The 21485-nt window shown below is 36.0% G+C and overlaps 1 protein-coding gene across 1 annotated transcript in view; it reads left to right on the plus strand.

Moving 5' to 3' along the window:
* Positions 1-21485, plus strand: part of LOC135086462 (uncharacterized) — a 136437-nt gene that overhangs the window by 100957 nt on the left and 13995 nt on the right. The window contains exon 2 of the mRNA XM_063981187.1: positions 6305-6443. Within this exon, the coding sequence (XP_063837257.1) occupies positions 6305-6443 (139 nt within the window). The remainder of the gene's footprint in view (positions 1-6304; positions 6444-21485) is intronic.

The following is a 21485-nucleotide window of genomic DNA, read 5'->3' on the forward strand; positions in this document are numbered from 1 at the left end:
CTTAGGATTACATCCATATTTGACGACTAATATTAGCACAGTTTTGTGGTGGATTATAGTAATACACTTACTAACATTCGTAGGTATACCTACATAAACTAAAACTAGGTATACTACGAAAGTAAAAACACATGACTAATTCGCACTTCTGTAATAGTGACGTAACTCCAAATCTAAATCTAAATAATAATATAACTCAAAGGTGACTGACTGACTGACTGACATAGTGATCTATCAACGCACAGCCCAAACCACTGGACGGATCGGGCTGAAATTTGGCATGCAGGTAGATGTTATGACGTAGGCATCCGCTAAGAAAGGATTTTACGAAACTTCACCCCTAAGGGGGTAAAACGGGATCCGCTAGTCATTAATTATGGCCCTTACTACATTGCTATTAGAGTGCAAGCCGTGAAATCGGAATGTGACCCTTCATCATCATCATTACATTATAAAACGAAGTCGCTTTCCTGTCTGTCTGTCCCTATGTACGCTTAGATCTTTAAAACTAAACGGATTTTGATGACCTTTTTTAATAGATAAAATGATTCAAGGGGAAGGTGTTTAAGTATGATACATTTTACCTGTGCGAAACAAGGGTGGGTCACTAGTTTATTATTTATAGTAACTGAAAATCAGTGTCGAAACCTTTTTGAACGAAAGTTCTCTGATTATTTTGTAGTCCTTTGTATTTAACCCCCGACGAAAAAACTTAGTGTGCAATTTAAATTATTATTTTTCTATATTATTCATTTAATTTAATAGTCAATCGTAATGCCATGCTTATAAACAATCAGCTACATAAACAATACGACAAAAAAACAATACAGACTTATATTGTTCTTCAATTTCAATGAAAGTGATCATGAAGAACTTATTCTGCAGGCAATTATATTTTTCCTATTGGCTCTTCAACCGAGTATAATAATTAGTCGCCGATGTCACCGCCATTTCAATCAGGGATGTTATGGATATCCGTAACCGTAACCGAAACTTTCGGATATCCGAAATAAAAAAATATCCGAAACCGTAATCGTAACCGTTTCAAAAGTTTCGGATGTAGACAATTTAATTTTTTTTTCTATAGCATTATGTAAAGGCTTAACGGCCTGATTTTCCTTTATAATGCCATCTAGTATCAATTTTTATTTTTTTATTACTTTTTATTCGATGTAAAGTGTGCGGCCATGAATGAGCCGTGTTAGACAACTATTGCAAATTGCATTCTAAAGCACAGATATCCGTAACCGTAACCGAAACTTTCAGATATCCGAAATAAAAAAAAATCCGTAACCGAAACCGGTATAATATTATTCCTCTATTCGTAACCGTATCCATAACCGAAACTACATATCAATAACAACCCTAACTTCAATTAAAGTCGACCGACATGAAAACCCAACAGTCGCTGTTTTGATAAGGGCTTTCTTTTATGCAAAGTGAAAAAGACACATTCACTGACACAGTTCCCTTTCTGTAAGGGCCCTTTACCATTACGATATGTCCAAATGGACATACATGGCCGAGTGATGTAGATAGACGTTGCTATTTTAAAATCGATTTGCTCAATCGTTACACATGATCATAAAGAAATAAAAAAGGGATCAGAAATATCGGCGTACCTAATCAGTGTACATTACATAGAAAAAAAATAAAAAAAAAATATACCAAACGAATTGAAAACTTTTGATGAAGCCTGTTAAAAATAGGTTTTCAGGCTTCATACGTGGTTTGGTGGCTTCGGCGTAGTTAACAAACAATATTCGAAACAAATTGGTAGCTAGAACTATTTTGCATTCTATGATATTGGTGTAGATTGAAATAAAATTGAATAAAAACCAATGTTGTTTCTATTTAAATTCGCCATGACCTAAATATTTACAAAATGCTATATTGAAATTGCAATTTGTTAGTGTGTAGGTATTTATGTTATTAATGGTAGATGACGTTATCATTTACCACCATTACAACTTAGTATTGTAATAGTTACCTGCCATTTAAAAAGACGGCTATTGTTTCAAAACTATTATTTACTATTTGTATTTGAAATATGTATTATGTATTAAATTTTAATGAATAATGTTGGTAACCCAAAAAAAGAAATTGCTTTCTTTTCACTCCATCAAATGAAGGGTCTTTTAAAAATATACTTTTTACATTAAAACTCCTCGTACTTGAATTATTTTCAAGTAAGGACTTATAGTTTCAATATGATTCATAGTGAAGCGTCCATTGATACAATCGCCAGACTAGTGATGTACCAATCATTATTATTATGATCGTAACTAAATAATATTATTAATTTTACAAAATAGTTTATATTTCCATATCTATGGAGCTCTTTTATTTTATTTTTAAACACTACGTACGATCATAACAAAACACACCCATTTTAATCAGATTGCATTACAAACCTTATTACGGTGCAATAAGATTGAAGATTCTACTTGCGAAAAAACTTAAAAATATTCCGCCTCACCTTCATCCACTCTTTACAAATCCGTGTTTGTTCCACACAAGTCATTGATGATTTAAATAATGTATATTTTTTCATTCAACCAGCTATACAATCAAGTATTTACTCATACAATTCTGACTATAGCCAATATTTGCTATTTAAATAATCTCTGGAAGTATATTGGTCACGTGGTCAGCGCTAGGGATGTAACAAATACGAATAATAAATATTCGATGAATAATTTAGAAAAAGTATCCCTAAATCCTTCGGTGCATAAACTTTGTCACAAATCTTAATGAAATAAAAGTGAAAGAATTTATTTTGGAGAAAAAAGCAATTAAGTTTAGTATCTCATTTCCACAGAACAAAGCTGAAACCTAGTTCAAACAAAAGCCTTACTTTTTTGTATTTAGACCCTGAATAATTGAAGCTTGAATCTGTACCTGCTCATGTGTAAATTAACAGATTTCTAAAATATTAACCGCATTGAATTACCGGTATTTTTTAATTCGTCTGTACTGTAAGAACTACAACGTTGTTTCGCTAGTTCATTATCTCGCATTGAATGTATACTAATAATCTTATTATATCATTTTTGTTTTCTTCCTTTTTTTGTTTAACCCTGCATAAAAAGCACCCACTGAAAATCCAGGGTTTTGGCAGTTACAGCTTTACTGAGTGGGGGACCTTTTTTGGCAACTTTGTTTTTTTATGTATGTCTTTTGTTGCTTGAGTCTGTTGCCAAAATAAAATTATTTTCTTTCTTCTTTCTTTCTTTTTTTCTTTCTTTCTTTCTATATCTGTCAATAAGTCTCACTTAGACAGTATCTCACATAACATCAGGTGCGATTGCGGTCAAATCTGTTAAACCTGTCTTGTTCTGCATAAAAAAATTCATTATGCATTTTTATTTGTAAATCTAAATATTCTATACATCACCATGCAACGCATAGTTCAAAAAATGAGTGTCTCAATCATTGGCTATAAATATCCGAAGCACCTGCGTTTGTGTATTCCTGTCAAACATAATACAATCACATTGTTTTGCAGACTACATAAATTATAGCTTTACACTTGCGGCCAAGGAAATCACAACTACGATGAAGGCTATTTAAAAAAAGTAAATTAATGACGTGTAATCCCACTATTATGGCGAAATATTTTAAAAAATGGGATGTATTACAACACTTTTAATATAATATGCTATTCGAATAAGCGATATTATATTCAAAATCAACACTATTTACATCACTCACATACATATTATTACAAAGTAAAAATAAAAAAAAAACTTTAAAATAACTAAAAATTCAATGTTAGTTGTACCAAAATGACACGCTTCGTTATCTCCTATCTTCATGCCGCAGACTTGAAACAATCTGTTGTGTATAAATTAGTAAACATCACTCATGTATGTGGACGATTTTTTTGGCTTCAAATGTATAGAAAAGTTTGGGTCCACTTTATGTTTACTCCTTGCCAGTTATGAGCGGGGAGTGGAAAAATGCAGATGATATTCTTTGCTATACACCCCAAATGGGTACGTAAAAGAATTATTATAACACGTCAGTGGTGAAATTTGTTGTTTTTGTGGAAATTGTGAAAGGGTTGCGAAACCCGTCTTGTGTGTTTCCAGCCGTATTGTTTAAAAAAAATCTTCCTAACTTCTTTTTAAGACAATGTAACCCTAAACAATGTGCCGGTGTGTTTTAAATTATTCTTTTGTTAGTAAGGTGTTGTTTTTGTCACCTTTCTTCTTTATAATAATATAAAGGTACGGTATAACTTCGCAAAACAAACCTTTATGGGCTCAACATTGAAATTGTGGGAAAGGTATGGTATAAAGCCATTGTCACCAAAAGAAGCCTTCACGTCACGAAAAATATTTTCAACATTTTTAAAGACAATTGAAGTAATATTTCCAAAGATGGTGATGATGAAAAATATATGCCTAATAGATAATTAATATGTGAAATTACAAGATAATCTACTAGGTACATAATTTTTTTAATAAAAATGGGTGTTCTTAAAATTGATGGCACTTAATCTTAATAAATAAATTATTCAAATAACAGTCTTTTGCTTTTCGTAAATATTGCGGAATCAAAATAAAATATAGTTTGACGTGCCTATCATTTAAAATGCTTTTAAACCTACCTCAATTCCTTAAAAAACTTTCTTCTTTCACGCTAACACGTCCTACGACTCAGTTATTGTTCAAGTACCTTTTTCGGATGAGAATGACGTCATGGGCTGAGGGGGAAAGAAACCCCATAGGGTTGACCCATGTATATAAATTCAAGACAAACGCACACTTTTCATAATTCGTCCAGTCGTTGAACAGTACAGACACTCCGGGAACCGTGTTTGAACCATAATCAAATCCTAAGAACATTTGAGCTGAGCTTGAGACCGGGTCTTGAAATTCAGAAGTATTAAAGACTCAAACAAGATGCGTCTAGCGTTCAAATGCATGGTGTTGGTAGTGCTCAAGTTCCTTCACCAAAGAATGTCTCAAGTGATATATGAGAGTACATGGAAGTTTCGCGTAATCGCCAACGTGACTATACGCCAAGAGTAGACAATTCAAACAACAGAAAATCTACCGATGACATGAGCGAAAACAACGGACCTGAACCAACAACCGTACACGCGCACAAACTAGCAGAAGTAACGAAAAGCAACATTTCACGCGAGCATAATACATTAAATCGTAGAGGCGTCATATTAAAATCACTGTGAGTAACTAGAAGTATGAATTCAATTGATTTTTCAACTGCAATAATTTTGATCTTTTGGCGAATGACTAAATTCAGGTCAGACAATAAGCTTCCTCTGTTGATGATGATAATGTGGTTTTTTTACTTTCTGGAGCAGACGTAACTCGGGATTCATTGCAATGTGCATTTTGTAATGTAACACAGAGCGCTTAGTTCGAATGTTGGATGATACTTAGATCCTGTAAAAGTTTATAGGTGATAGAACTATAAACATTGGTGTTTAAAAACTCACTCTTTTGCATATTTTAAATTACCTATGTGTGAAATCTACATTTTGCTATTTGAATTAGGCTTTAATATCAGACCGCACATTTATCATCTAGGATGCTATCTATGACTAAAAATCATTCTTGTTAAACTTGATTCATATTAAAAGTGCTAATGATATTAAGGATTTGCCAATAATTTATCAGTTATTAAGTTTTTTTGTGGTGTAATATTGTTGGTGATATTTTTTTAAATAAAATAGATACTGATCTTGCTTCTGGATATGGACTGATTCCGGTTGATCATATCTCACTGAAATTAATCCTGGTTTTGGCGTATAACTGGTAAAACTTATTTTAATGAAGGTTCAGCAGATAAAGTTGCTCACGAATTTTCCCAAAATATTGTTTTCTGTAAACTAATTCCATTTATGTTAATGCATAATGTTTTGTATATGGATGATATCCTCATTCCTGTGCGTTCATACGTTGGATTTTCTTGCTTAGAAATAGCACTACTTTTTTCTTAAACCATAATCACAAATATAACCCTCATAAAAATATTAGCATCAGTCTGATACATTATGCACCTGTTAATATTATGTGGTCGTGTTTATGTGTAAAAAATCATATAATTAAAAACTGTATCAAGATTAGTATTAATTTAAGCGGTCACTGGGCCTGGAATGATTTAACTCATTACATACTTTGTTGCCTTAGTTAATCAAGATTTTTTTAATAACACTTTAAAAGTAGATTAAGTGTTAAGCCCATCCCCATGTTTCATACTTATTACCAGCAGCTAAACTTCTCATAACTACAGTGACATGGTATTTACATGATGTTTTCTTCTTTCACAGGACCCAGAGGATCGTATTCTCCTCGATGAGGAAATGGATCGCGTGTGGAGAGATCCGACACCTGGCCCTTCCTTCCTACCCGCTCTCCGGCCCTCCGGAGAACCGCTGCGGGATATCGCGGCCCCCCGGCCTATCCGAGGTCAATTGTGTCCTATAACAGATAATCTTATAGGGGAAATAAATATGAAATTGCCGATTTTTTAAGGAATCACAAATCTAAATTTTGTTAAAATTTTGAAATTTTGTTATGCAATATCAAACTTTAGAATATTGAAAAATATCATTTTTAGTACCAGTAAAAAATATTCATATTTTTATAACGGACACCGACACCACTGAGGTGCTTATTTTGAAGATAAATTTCTAGTAAAACAAAATAAAAAATAAGTAAATACAAGTCCTTTTAAAATGAAGTTTAAAATAAAAAAATAATGGACATAGCTTATTGAATTTAAGAAACTATTCTAATTAATATTGAAGAAAAATCGTCAATTTCATATTTATAACACCGCCTTCTTTACTTCAATGCTAACCTGGGTGCTGGGTCTAACCGCTCGTCAGATTTTCTGTAAAATTGTTACTAACAATAAAATTAAGACTTAAAAATTACAAAATTTATTTTCCTATAATCCTACACTCGAGTAACAGTTTCTTTATTATGTAACAATTAACACTAAGTACCTATCGCTTTGTAAGACATGATAACAAATACTTAATACCAGCTTTGCCGTTACTAACTGCTCCTTTTAGCAAATTCCTCACTCACTAGTAAAGTGAAACGATTGAAACGTCAAGTGGCAAAAAATGTAAATAATAACCTAGTATTGTCCAACTACACGGTTATACTTCGCATTCTTGCCATATCAGAGGTCACTATACTGACACTGAATCAGTAAAAAACAATGTCCTAAAATTTTGTTTTTTAATCTTGAGTATTTTATTTTATCGACAATCAACAGATTGTTGTTCAACAGGGTGTGTTTAACAAAACACACCACTAATTATCGTAACACATGCACATCACTTGTTGGCGATGGCGACGGAGACTCTTTTTACTTTTTTTTATATTTTTAAATAAGTATCTATTGGAATCTATTTTTTTTTTTTTTTTTTTTTATTTGTGGCAACCAAACCTCTCTGGGAACGTTTTTATTTTTTAAATTCTTTTTGACACTTGTAAAAAGCTGACGCCCACTAGGTGCGCCTGTTGTATGTGCGAGACAAAATTGGTTTATACCAATTTGTACTGCAAAACTAAATTTACTAAAAACTAAGTGTGCTTTCTTTACGGGAGTCTCTTGTTTATCTAAAATAATAATATTGTATTGTTCCTTACTTTTATCTCTGTGAATATGTCAAGGATGCAAAGTAACACTCTGTATATCTACAACAAATGTGTCAAACGTCAACTGTCACACGTCGTTATTCAATTCACACACTACGTATTCATTCTCGATTAAATTAATATGTCAAGGCTAATACTTGCTCCAGTTTGCAACTGCAATTTGCTATTTCACGGCTGCATCAGTACTGCATCGAGTTAATACTTTTTACTACAGATCATTTTGCCTAAACTGTCATGGGAGAAATAGTCGTTTAGTTGTTTAGATGGAACAATTTATAGATTTCCATTCTTTCATTTAAATTAACATTATACTTTTGGAGTTGAGTTTCTTGCTCTTCTTCTAGCAGGTCAAAAATTGTTCCGAAACAGTACAATTAAGTAGTTACTTGAGAGCTATAGAAAGCCTAAATATTAAAGAAATTAGGATTGAAAATATAATCACACGTTCACACCTCTAAAAAAATAATAAAATTAATTAGGTACATTTTACGATTAATTTCACATCCCTTTAGTTTCTTAATGCAAGAATACACGAAACAAATCTCGATATTCAGATCTGAGTAACAAGTTATTCATTCAAAACTTAGCCGACCTTGTTACAAGACAAATGTTTTTCGCATACATAAAGAAATGTGTCTTGGCTGCACGAATTTAAAATAATGCATTTGTAACTGTCAGAAATGTACTGAGAAATAAACGTGAAATCAATTGAAAGCTATTGAAAACAGTGCATTCGGAAATAATAGGCTGTGACCACACCAGCTGTTCAGGACACTATGAATTGTATTAACATGGAGTAGAGTAATTAAAATACAGACTGTCGTCTGTATTAGTATAGACTATGCATTTTTGTTTCAAATCGCCCCTTTTACAAGTAAATACGATGCGATAGTCTTAATACAGGGTGTGGTTTTGTAAAACAACGCCCATCTCAGGGGTGGTGTAAATGTCACCGTAAAATTGTGAATTCCGTTAGATTATAATCTGACGTAGTTAAATTACAATCTAACCTAACCTACCCACTGTTAGTTTACAATCTAACGCGTTATATTATAAACTGACAGAGTTCACAATTTCACGTTGACATATACATACACAACACCGATGCGAAAAAAAATACCTTAAATTTTCACGGAAAAATCAAAAGGAAATTATGGTATTATTACGCGGGCGAGCTATAGGCCATTCCCCCGTCTCTCTCGGAGCGGCGGCTGCATGTACTTGGTGGTGTAGCGGGGTATGAGGGGCTGGTGCGGGTACGAGACGGTAACAAGCACCGTTTTAGGATACGTTTGAATAAGATTTCTTACTAATAAAGTAACAGATAAATATTTATTTATATTTTTCTTGTAATAACTTTCATGTATACTATCCCTGAGTCGGGAGTTGCGGTTCAAGTCACTACACCCTGTATGACGTCGCTTAAACCGATGCTTCCTTAGGCTATTATTTATATCTTAATTACATGGTGGATGCCATGGGGTTTTGTTATTGGAAAATATGACCACCCAAGTAACCTATCGATAGGTTCACCATGATGGCATGTTTTGTGGGGATAAGGTAAAATCTTACTAAATCGTTAATCGTAGTGCTAAATTGAAATACTGAATAAAGTGCAATCTTGAAATTAAAATACAAATCATTATTTACTTAATTAAATTATTACTGAACAAGGTTTACATGTTTCATTAATTGCCTGCCTTTTACATGATATCTAAGTAATTATTTATAAGGGCATAAATACATGGCGCGCTTTCGCCAAAAGATTAGGTGAGAAGTAGCCCTACAAGTCCTACAACAGCAAACCCCTAAATAAATTAACATAAATAAAACCAATTTATTTTCAACAGTATCTGGTCTATTGTTTAGTTAGGAACAATTTTAATACGAAAAAAAATGAATCCAATAATGGACCCTAAAGATTAGGGTTAGTAACAATGACCTCAGAATACCTTATTTGTTACCTATATTAATAATAATCGCCTTAAAATAGCCCACACTGAAACCGATCCTATCCACATCAGACGCGGAATCTTTCAGGGAGATACATTAAGCCCCCTCTGGTTCTGTCTAGCCTTGAACCCATTATCTAACCTATTAATTTCTTCAAACACAGGCTTCGATTTAAAATACACAGACATTAGCACAAGCAGACCAGCAACCATGAAAATCAACCATCTCATGTATATGGATGACATAAAATTATATGCCCAATCACAAGATAGTTTATACCAATTAGCTAATTTCACAGAACAATACTCTAAGGACATTTGTATGGACTTTGGGATCGACAAATGCAAAATTAACTCCATTAAGGCTGGACAAAATCAACGACATACTTACCAGATGGAATCGGGACAGCGAATTAACTCACTGGAAGAGAATGAAGTGTACAAATACCTCGGATATAATCAGGCTAAGCTAATACAATATAAAGAAACAAAGGCTAAACTTCTACAGCAATTTCAACACAGACTCAATTCCATAATGAAAACACAACTTTATTCCCGAAACATCACCAAGGCAATCAACTCATTCGCTGTACCAATTCTAACATACTCATTCGGCATCCTTAAGTGGTCAAAAACAGAACTCATCAAAATGCAAAGAACAATAAACAGGACACTCACAAAGCACAGGAAACACCACCCGCGAGCTTGTGTTCAAAGACAAACCTTACCGCGTCAAGAAGGAGGTAGAGGAATTATCGATATCCAAAACCTCCATAATAAACAAATCGCAACACTCCGTTCTTACTTTCATCAAAAGGCCGCAACATCTGTTATTCACCAAGCAACTGTTCAAGCTGATAGTAAGTTGACCCCTTTGAATCTGCAAGATGCAACAACCCAAACAAATGAACTCGAAACCACTGCGCAGATAAAAATTAATGAATGGACCCGAAAATCTCTCCACGGAAGACATCGCCATGACTTGTGCCAACCCAATGTCGACAAGGTAGCGTCGAACGCCTGGCTTAGTCGTGGGGAACTCTTCCCTGAGACTGAAGGGTTCATGATTGCAATACAGGATCAAATCATCGAGACCCGCAACTACCAGAAGCATATAATGAAAATCCCAAATCTGTCCACAGACTTATGCAGAAAATGCAACAGCAGCTCAGAAACTATCCAACATGTAACAGGCGCATGCAAAGCAATAGTACAGACCGACTACAAACACCGACATGATCAAGTCGCCAATATCATACATCAAAACTTGCTCACAAATACAAACTGATCCCAGATAAACCTACACCATATTACAAGTATGTGCCCGAACCCGTCCTTGAAAACAGCCAATATAGACTCTACTTCGACCGCGCTATACTCACAGACCGAACAACACATTTTAATAGACCAGACATCACTCTTCAAGATAAAAAGAACCACACAGCAACTATAATAGATATAGTTATACCCAACACCCACAACTTACAAAATACTATATCAGAAAAACTGTCTAAATACACAGACTTAAAAGATGAAATCAGGCGGATGTGGCGTCTTAATCAGGTTAACATTGTCCCCATCGTACTTTCAACAACAGGCGTTATACCAAAACAGCTACACCAGTCATTAAATACCCTCAACCTGCCACCACTTACTTACATATCACTCCAGAAAGCAGCTATTCTTAACACGTGTAGGATAGTAAGAAAATTTTTACAAGTCCAGGAAGATCACAGCCAGCCGACATCAGCACAACCGCAAGAACAAAACGCAACCTTTTTATCGGGATCGCACTTGGCTTAGGCCCGTGCTTTCCTTTGATACCAGCCTAGAGCTGAGACACTAAAGTGTAAACCGAGAATAATAATAATAATAGTCTTTATTTCAGGCTTTTACATCCCATATCTTAATAATAAATTTTCAAAAAATGTAGGTTGTCACGTTGGAGACAATAATTATAATTTACCTAGTACATAAAATTTATAAATTTAAAAGTTATTTAAAAACATGGGTAAAATTTAAAAATACGATTATTTAATAAATTAATGGATTATTGAATAATTTTTAAACTGTAAAAATGTAAAATATTGTTTTATTTCCTATTTGCGCTCCGGTGAACATCCAACCAATGTGAGAGGAATGGACTTTTATACAGGTCATTGCTGACCACAGTTAGCAGCTCGTTAGGTGAGTCACGAATCCTCTGCCAGAAAGAAGCTATGCGTTCTCTCAACAGGGCAAAGAAATCCGGAACGCCGGCCTCCGCGAACATAGCAGATGCACTGCAACATCTCGGCAATCGCATCATAATACGAAAAGCATTATTGTACTGTACCCGAAGGGTGCCGTAGGACTTTCTCTTGTACTTGCGCCACAGCTGACAGGTGTAAAAACATGTACAAAATGCTTTAAAGAGAGTCACCTTGACATCCCTCGAGCACTTCGCGAACCTGCGCGCCAACATGTTGCAGCGCACGGCCAGCGCCCGGCGCTCCCGCTCCATGTCGGCGTCGTCGTCCAGGTGCTCGGTGAGGACGTGACCCAGATAGCGAAACTGCTTCACAACCTGAACCGGCGAGCCATTCAGATACACCGGCGGAACCCTCTCCGGACCCTTGCCAGCGCGAAAAATCATTAATTCTGATTTTTTCACATTGTATTTCATGCCGTGTGTGGAGGCGAACCTTTCACAGACGGCAAGAAGTTTACGCAGGCCACCTATTGAGGGACTGAGAAGCACCATGTCGTCGGCATAGCTGAGGTTGTTGAAACAAACACCCTGCACATGACAACCGAGTCCGGTGCCTCTCAGCTCCTCAATCAGGTCATTTACGAATAAGTTAAACAGGTCCGGCGAGGTAAGTCCACCTTGACGAACTCCGCACTCTAGTCTATAGGCACTAGAGTGCGCGTCGCCCCATCTCACACAGTTAGTTTGGTTCCCGTACCAGTACCTGAACAAGTCCACTATACGTTTAGGCACGTGCGATTGTTGCATTTTTGACCACAATAAATTATAATTTACCAGGTCAAAAGCGCGGCTTAAGTCGAGAAAGCAAGCGTATACTGAGGTATCACGGGTGTTATAATAATTAATCGCGTGCTTTAAACATAATATAGCGGAATCCGTCGCGAGGCCCGGACGAAACCCAAACTGAGCATCACTCACGCGTACATATTTCGCCAGCTCAGGCTGCATTAGCCTCTCCAAAATCTTACCTATAACTGTACCCAGGGATATAGGTCTATAGTTACTAACGCTGGACAGGTCACCGGTTTTGTTTTTTGCAATAGGTACTACTACCGTTTTCATCAGGGCGTCAGGGAGATAGCTACTATCTAAACACATGTTATATAGTTGACTAAGTAGGAGATATATCTCACTACTTGCATACATAATATGTTCCAAGCTAAGACCGTCGTGACCGGGTGACTTCCCGCGCTGCATCGCGCGCACCACCCGCGCCACCCCCGCGGGTGTAAAGGGCCCGGGCGGGAGCGCGGGCGGCGCAGGCGACGGCGCGGGACGTACGTCCGCACGCGGCGACGGCGCAGTGCCCAATGACTCCTCTACCGGGACCGGTTCCGCTTTAAAATGATTACTAAACAAGTCAGCGATAGCCACAGGATCACTGACATTGTTTACATTATTGGGAAGTCTTTGTTTATGCTCGGTAGATTTGGTCGCGCGCCAAAATTTAATAAAGTTTTTATTAGCCCTGTGCATAGTTATTATATTCATTTTTATAGACTCCTGATTTTCCTGACACCACTTTAATTTGTTCTTAAAAGATTTTCGAGTTTCACGCATATTATCGTATAAAATACCGCTCGTAGGCTTACCACACTCCAGCCATTCCCTGAAACATGTCCTAGCCCTATAGTGCAAACTACTGACGTGGTAGTTCCACCCGGTGACCTGCCCACGGCTAGTCCTACCACCGGAGCGCGAAGAGGAAATTGAAGCTTCCTGTAAATTAGAGACTATATTACTGTATAAATAATCAATATTTTTAAATATATCATTTTTGTGACTAGAAACTGACTTTAATTCATTAAAATGCTTAAAACAGTATTCCCCATACTCATTAATTTGGTCAATATTTCTACGACCCCATATTATACCCTTTCTATTATTATTATCGTATTTTGGCATATCATTACATATCACAGGCAAACCAGTCACATTACATGATACAATCAAAGGGAAGTGGTCCGACCACTGCACATCACACATAATATTCACTTTTTGCACGGTATCATTGGCAGACTGCGTAACCAGGCAGTGGTCTAACCACCTTCTGGACCCGTGGGACTCGCTGATGAATGTAAAAGTTTCCGAGTTGGTACCCAGAAATTCCACATCCGCACATGTCCACAATTGTTCCGCACAGAACGAGAGCAGTTCGCTACCAAACCTAGATCCAGGGTGTGCATTGAAATCTCCCATTATATAGGCTGCCTCAATTTCGCATTCCTCATTGAGAATGTTACTAGGTATGCAAAATCACTTGAAACCTATGTTACAGTTAAGCTTTTACATTTACAAATACATTAGTTTTTATTTCATTCAAAAATACCCAGTAGTTATGATTTTATAGGCATTCAAAGTTCGCTTAAATATTAAATCCCGCCGATGGTCACGTGACCCCGTGTGACGTACATTCACAGCGTTCGCTCACTAGAAAACGGATATAAACATACTTAAATATTTTTTTTTTGTAAATACAAACTTATTATACATATTTAACACCCAGACCCATCACAGAAATTAAAATTGAACCAAACCCAAACTTGATGCGATTGTGTCGTTTTATTGCGAATTACCTTCCAGCTCCATCATTAGACCCCGATTACTATATAGAATTAAAATACTCATCAATACAAAACGAACGAGCCCAAACTCGATGCATTTAAGTCGTTTTATTATAGAGTTCCTATGGCCACCTTCCAGCTCCATCATCAGATCAGCTCCATGTCATCATAATATTGCATGGTCATCCAAATCACATGTGTTTGCGAAATTTCAGCTTAATCGGTTGCCTGGAAGTGGGTCTTAATTCAGTTTGCAAGATTCCACCCATACAAATATGAGCCAGTCGTTGTAATATGACGTCACGCGCATAAAATGGCGGGCCGGCCGCCGCCCGCACTTTTAAAATTCAATATCTTGGAAACTAATTGACGTATCGAAATAATTCTTTCACGTGTATTTTTTATTTTTAACAGAGAATACAGAAAGCTAAAAAACAAAATTAGTGAACATTCTTCATTATTGCACTTATATTTGCCAGGATATCCGTAAATTCAGTCAGATTTTCTTCTTCGTCGACAGGCATGTAGATGTTAAATATCAAGAAACGTCGTTCTCCATTTCCAACCTCTATAGCAGATATTCGATTTGAGGTACAGTTAATAATTTTTACCTCTTTACATACTGACGTTCGCCATAGGATAGCCAGGCCCCCATATGGTCTCCCACGCAGCACCCCAGCTCCACTATCGACCGAGGACTTAGCGAATGCTCCAAAGTCAGGGTCTATGTTCTGGACAAAGCCAAGGTCATGCTGAAGCAACCATGTTTCCTGGAGGACGACTACATCCACGATCTTACATAGCTCACGTACATATTCAACTGAACGCTTCACACTTTTACAGTTGAATGTCGCTATATTTAATGTACTATTATGCTGTGGTGTACTATTCATTATAGTTGTTTTGTAGTGCGGTTAGAAACGTAACGCTCCTTATAACGCCTGAACACCAACCCGGATGGCCAGAAATCCCCACGCAGAAACCTGTCAAGTTTACTGCTGAGAATCTCAATTTTAAACGAGTTAAACGTTGTCTCGCGGCTTTGCTTAAGCATCTGTATACTACGGCAATCCTCGCCCATATCCATATCCCGAATATGGCATTTTATATCATCCTCAGAAACATCCTTTGTAAATCTTGAGACGTAAATACAACTTGTTGATTCCGCCACTCGTATTCTGTTGCAGTTTTCTAACGTTCCTCTCATATTGGTTATTCGCTTGCTGCGTTTTTTGTGTATAACTGCCTGGAAGTCAGAATCGTCACTAATGCGTATACATTCTGAGTCTAATTTCCCTTGAGTCAACTTACACGCCGGCTGAGTCTTCACTATAATGTCCCTATAGGTAGGTATCGACGATCCCTCACCGTGCGGGCCGTGCGCTTGCGCCATAGCTGTTTCACCGCTTGCGCGGGACGGTTGTGCAGGTGTCTTTGAGTGATCGCTGTTCATAGAACTCGTACTCGGGACACCGCAACATGCCTCCTCCATTTGCGATGTCGTCATTGAGTGTGTGGATGTGCGTTTGGAACTTTTTGGTGTTGACTTGGTCACTGTGTTTCTAGCTAAACGTAATTGTTTAAGCTCGTCATTAATACTCTTTAAGTCTTCCTTAGATATCAAATTGTCTCTTAATAAATTAAGTTCTGTTTTTAGTTGGGTCATATCCTTGAGAAGTCGGGAGACATCAATATGGTCAAATGTAACAGGTGGTAGCCTGTTCAAGTCCTTGGCCACAAATTGGGGATGTTGGTCAGGGTCAGTTTCCTTCAGTAATTTAAGGATATCTTTTAGGTTTTTCTTCTTCTTGTCCTCGCCTTTTCTAGTTACGATTCTAGATCCATCCGATATTGAGTCGTGTAAAATTGCTTTCGCAACTTCAATTTCTTCGTCAGAATAGTTAGAGGCACATATCTGCACTACACTGAGCTTGTCAAGAACATCCAGTTTATTTTGAACAAAAGTCAATAACTCGTTAACTATCATATTATTACTCATTATTACGATTTTGCAGTATAAATAACGTACGTGCGCGCATACAACTACATAACAGTTAAATATTACGCGCGCGACCGCTCGTCACTGTTCCTGCGCGAGGACTGAGTTAAAACGAGCTTAAGTGTGAGTTAAAACGAGCATTAGGTACTTAGCACCCAGGTTGAGCATTAAGCCTTCGGCATACAGTCAGAGTGAGTGCGACATGAGTTTTCTATATGAATCATAAGTCTTTGTGCTATGTAAGTAATTAAAATTGCCAATTACAGCCCCAACAAACGATTTGTCCAAATTAAAAGGAACCAAACCAAACGGTTAATAATTAACCTGAAATAGCATATTATAATGGACATTCAGTTGTATACCGGGCACTATTTCCAGGCTTTCTTTTCATTGCAGACCATTTTGTTGGAAATTCGAACACAACAAATGATTTGAATATTTTTATGGCTAAAACAATAAGTATAGTCGCACTGAGCTGTGCATTATTTCTGAACTGATAATAACACAGGTAGAATGCCAAAGTCCTGAAAATCGTGGACACACGGCTTCAGCAATAGTGTTTAATATCTAATTATACTAGCCATTAACATGTCACAGCGGGAGGTGACAGTCAAATTGTATGAAAACTGTATGTAGCACACACGTCAGTATGCCGGAGGCCTTACAATGGGGGCGTTTGGCCGAAAATATAATTGTTAGCGCTATTAGTAAGAAAAATGGCGTCCTTAAAGTAAAATGTATGGGAAAACGTCACTTTTGAAGTTAGCAAACGTGCCCTCGCCAAAAACATGCTAAAGTTTTCGCTAATAAATTCTATTTTCAGCCAAACGCCCCCAATGTTATTTTAAGATACAATTACATTGTAATTATTTTGCCTAAGAACCAACGTTCTACTCGATTTAATTAACGATGCATTTCGTAGTATTATTTTTATTAATTGATCCATTAACAATTATATTAATGGTCATAAAGTCATGCGGTATTCTCCACCAGCCGTATATTGGGGACTTTGTAACTGAGACCCCAAAAATATATAGCAAAATGCTGCCTTAAACAACAAAGGCATTTTCTATTATCTTAATATAATATACATATAATAATAGTGTAAGTTGGTCCTTAGGCGAATTATATCGATCATCGTCCATAATTATTGTAATGTGTAAGGGTAGGTGACATGCAAGTGGTCAGTTTAAGTCGTTACTCAAGTGTTGCCAGTATTTCATCATTAATACGAACAATAATTAACACAACAATGTTAAGCATTGTTGTGTTCCGGTAGTTAGAGGTAAGATAGCCAGTTCCTCCGTGGTTGAGGATTCCGGGTGAAGCTCGCTTTCACCTTCGGCCTCATCACTTACCATCAGGTGAGATACAGGCCAAGAGCTTCCTCGTTATTAAAAAAAACAGCTAGTATAATATTGTTAGCATTATACTAATACTGTTCATTTGTAAATGAAACTTCTCGCTTCCTGCAAAAATCATCCAAACAGTTACTTGCTAACTGAAAGATAGAAGAACTGGAATGACTTTAGACTAACAAAAAAATAATGTATATTAAAAAAAATCTTGAATGAATTCAAAAAATCACACATAATTATCGAATTTTTTAGTACAAAATTCGATGTGAGGCAGCAATTTTCTAAAGAAAAATAAACTTGGTTACAAAGTACGAGTAGTATAGAATAACCGTACACCGTAACTATAACAATGACTTGTGTTTTTGTATGGAGTTTGACAGATTTTTGACGTTTGTTCAAGTTAAATTAAGATGGTGCTACCCAGCCTATGTGTAAAATACCACATGAGCAGCTTGCAAAAAGACTATTTGTCCAATATCAGTAAGTTATAAAATTTGATTAATTTAAAGTAGTCGTACTTAATGTTAAAACTGGTGACACTTGGGTTACGTAGTAAGTAGGTACTGAATAATTTACATACAAGTTTTTATTTAACTTTCAATGTATGTATGTAACTATTATTTGTTCGGGTGGAATCTTTCAAGCTGAAAGACCCGCATCCTGAGGACCGATTGAGATGAAATACATACACATTTAATGCGGATGACAATGCAATATTATGATGACATAGAGCTGATCTGATGATGGAGCTGAAAGGTGGCCATAGGAACTCTGCAATAAAACGACACCACCACATCGATTTTGGGCTCGTTTGATTCGTATTGACGAGTGCTTTGATCCTATATGGTAACCAGAGTCTGATGATGAAGCTGAAAGGTGGCCATTGGAACTCGAATGCAAATGGAACGCAATAAAACGACACAAATCCATATGAATGCAAGAATGTCATAAAGAATTTGAATATCAAGAATTATTATCTAAAATATCAAGCACTAAAATAATGCTTACAAATTGACTCTTTAATTTTGTGTCAATGTAGATTAGTGTAGTTAGTGTACATTATCTAGAACTCAAATTTTGAAATGATAAAGAAAATCAGAAAGAAATGTAGTTCAGTAAGGGTGGATTCGACCAAACAAGAGTAAATATTAATCTCAGAATAAATCGTCAGTTATTCGATATTTTGACATATTTCCCATACTGAAACTGTCAATGTGCCAGTTATACCAGGAGTTATTCTCGGATAAAAGTTTGGTCGAATCGGGCTTTAGTAGTTTAAAATGTCTTCGACCACTTGCATGGGGTTGATTTTTATTTCCATAAACATATTATTATTTGTAATTGTAGTCCTTCTTACCCTTATACACCTCTCTTGACCTCTTTATTGTAATGCAGTTTGGCGATTTAAAGGCAAAAAACTTATTTGCTGAAAGTTGCTTATTTCATGGTTTAATTTTCGCGACTTCGTACCCCGTTTTCTCCTTAGAGGTTGAATTTTTCTTGGAAATTATTGGAAATTTTCCCGGCGCAAAAACCATCCTTGGACTTCAACGAACATTAAAAAAAGAATTGGTAAAATTGGTCCAGGCGTTGTTGAGTTATGCTATGCGCTTACCAACACATTTTGCTATTAATTTTTATATAGATGAAAAAGTGCTTACAAATCGTCAAATAATTATAAAAAAACTTAAATGTTTGCTCTTATATGTCTTATCATCTTTTTGCCCTACCATTTTCAAATGAAAATGTCGACTATCGATGTTTGAGTTAAATCAATATAAAAACAAACAATCTGAAATAATATTATATGTAGAACAAGATGTAATTATTATCTTAGAAATTGACTTTAAAAGTTTTATCAAACAAAACCTCGGGATCAACAATATAGTCACAAAATCTTAATCTATCGAAAGTCCATTTTAAAATAATATTTCTTATCAACTACATAATTTAACTTACTGTAGATTTACTTTTATATATTTTTAGCAAATACAGATTTCTTTAAAAAAAACTGCTATTTAAGTCGCCACTCTGTTTATGTTATTCTACTGTAATTGATGTTAAAAGCAGCATTTAAACGATATGAGTTGTACAAAATAGAGACGACTATACGACAGTAAATTTAAATTCTACCCAATTTCAGGAGGTAAACTACTTTGTAAGAGTACACCTGTATGACGCTCCCAGTCTAAGAAAAATTATGATAACTCAGTCATAATTTTTATACTAATAGGCATAAAATATGCCGGCGGTGGCCAGAGAAATGACGTCAGCTTTTTTTTATATCAAGGGCTTTATGACCTAAATCAGCTGGAGAACTTGTCATAAAATGACGATTGTCCCCAATGACCTAATACATTTAGAGTTTTATTAAATTTAATCCATCCAGTAATATTTTCCAACCATCTCCTTTAAAAAAATGCGAAGATACCCAACTGAGCAATTTTATTATAATTATAATTTATTAACACTTTATCTTTGCGATCAATCCTAGACTGTAAACTGTTTGTATACCTATGATAAATAATTAAATAGCTTCGTTGCCAGATAAATAAATATCCTTGAACATTTTACACTACGCTTCTAGTCCCAAACTAAGCAAAGCTTGTTTGGGTACTAGACAACGGATATAAAAATATACTTAGATATTTTTTTTTGTAAATAAATACATTTATACATAGTAACACCCAGACCCATCACAGAAATTAATCGAACCCGGGACCTCTCGGCAGTAGTCCGTTCCGAACCACTACACCAAACGGCCGACAAGGTTTTTTAGTATAAAACATTTTAAAATGGGGCTTAATAAAATACACATACATATTATTATGTAAATAAGGCGAATAAAAAGTATTCAATAACAAGGGCTCTTTAAACTCGCTTTCATTTACTGTCGTATCGTTGAATTCGCTCTATAATAAATCACAAAATTTGTAGAAAATCGTTAAGTGCTGCTTGGTATTTTACCATAAAACTTTTTTCGGTTCATTTTTATAATCGTATAAAAATGCACCGAATCACCATCACGTTATCGTCCAGGAGAAGGAATTGAAGAAACACATGAGAAACCAACAACTCATATAGAAAAATTTGAAATTGAAAATAATGCTGAAGATATTAAAGCTGCTAGAAAAAAACCTGGAACACAAGTTTTAATAATTTTCGAAGAGTTGAGAAGAAACTCCATAAGCGCGGCGCGATGGTTTATAGACCAAGTCAAGAATATTAAAAAAAAAGAAGAGAAACCAGCTACTAGGGTTAATATCCCTTATTTTAAATTACGATCGCCATTAAAAAAAAAGCAAAAAGCCGAAGAAAGGGCTAAGGAAAATCAAAAAAGAAGATACTTATACCTCGAAGAACTGTATGACAAATATTTTATTGTGCCTGAAACAGATGCAGATAACCAACCCGGTCCTTCAGGTGTAACAGCTAGCCGGGATGGCGTCGGACGAGACAAGACGAAACGGCAACCGCGTCTTGTCAGCCCAACGGTGGACTTGAAGAAACTACCAATTGAACGCCCGCGCCTTGTCAGCCCAACGGTGGACATCAATCCTTTAAGAAAAAGGCAACCACGCCTCGTCAGCCCAGCGGTGGACGTGCAACTAGACAGACTAGTAATGTCGCAAGCCGCAAAAGCAAGAAAAAAGGCCAGGGAGTACCTAAATAATACCATCAATAAATCCCTCGAAAAGATTGAGCAGTTACG

The sequence above is a fragment of the Ostrinia nubilalis genome, chromosome Z (assembly GCF_963855985.1).
Source record: "Ostrinia nubilalis chromosome Z, ilOstNubi1.1, whole genome shotgun sequence".
Classification (NCBI taxonomy): Eukaryota; Metazoa; Arthropoda; class Insecta; order Lepidoptera; family Crambidae; genus Ostrinia; species Ostrinia nubilalis.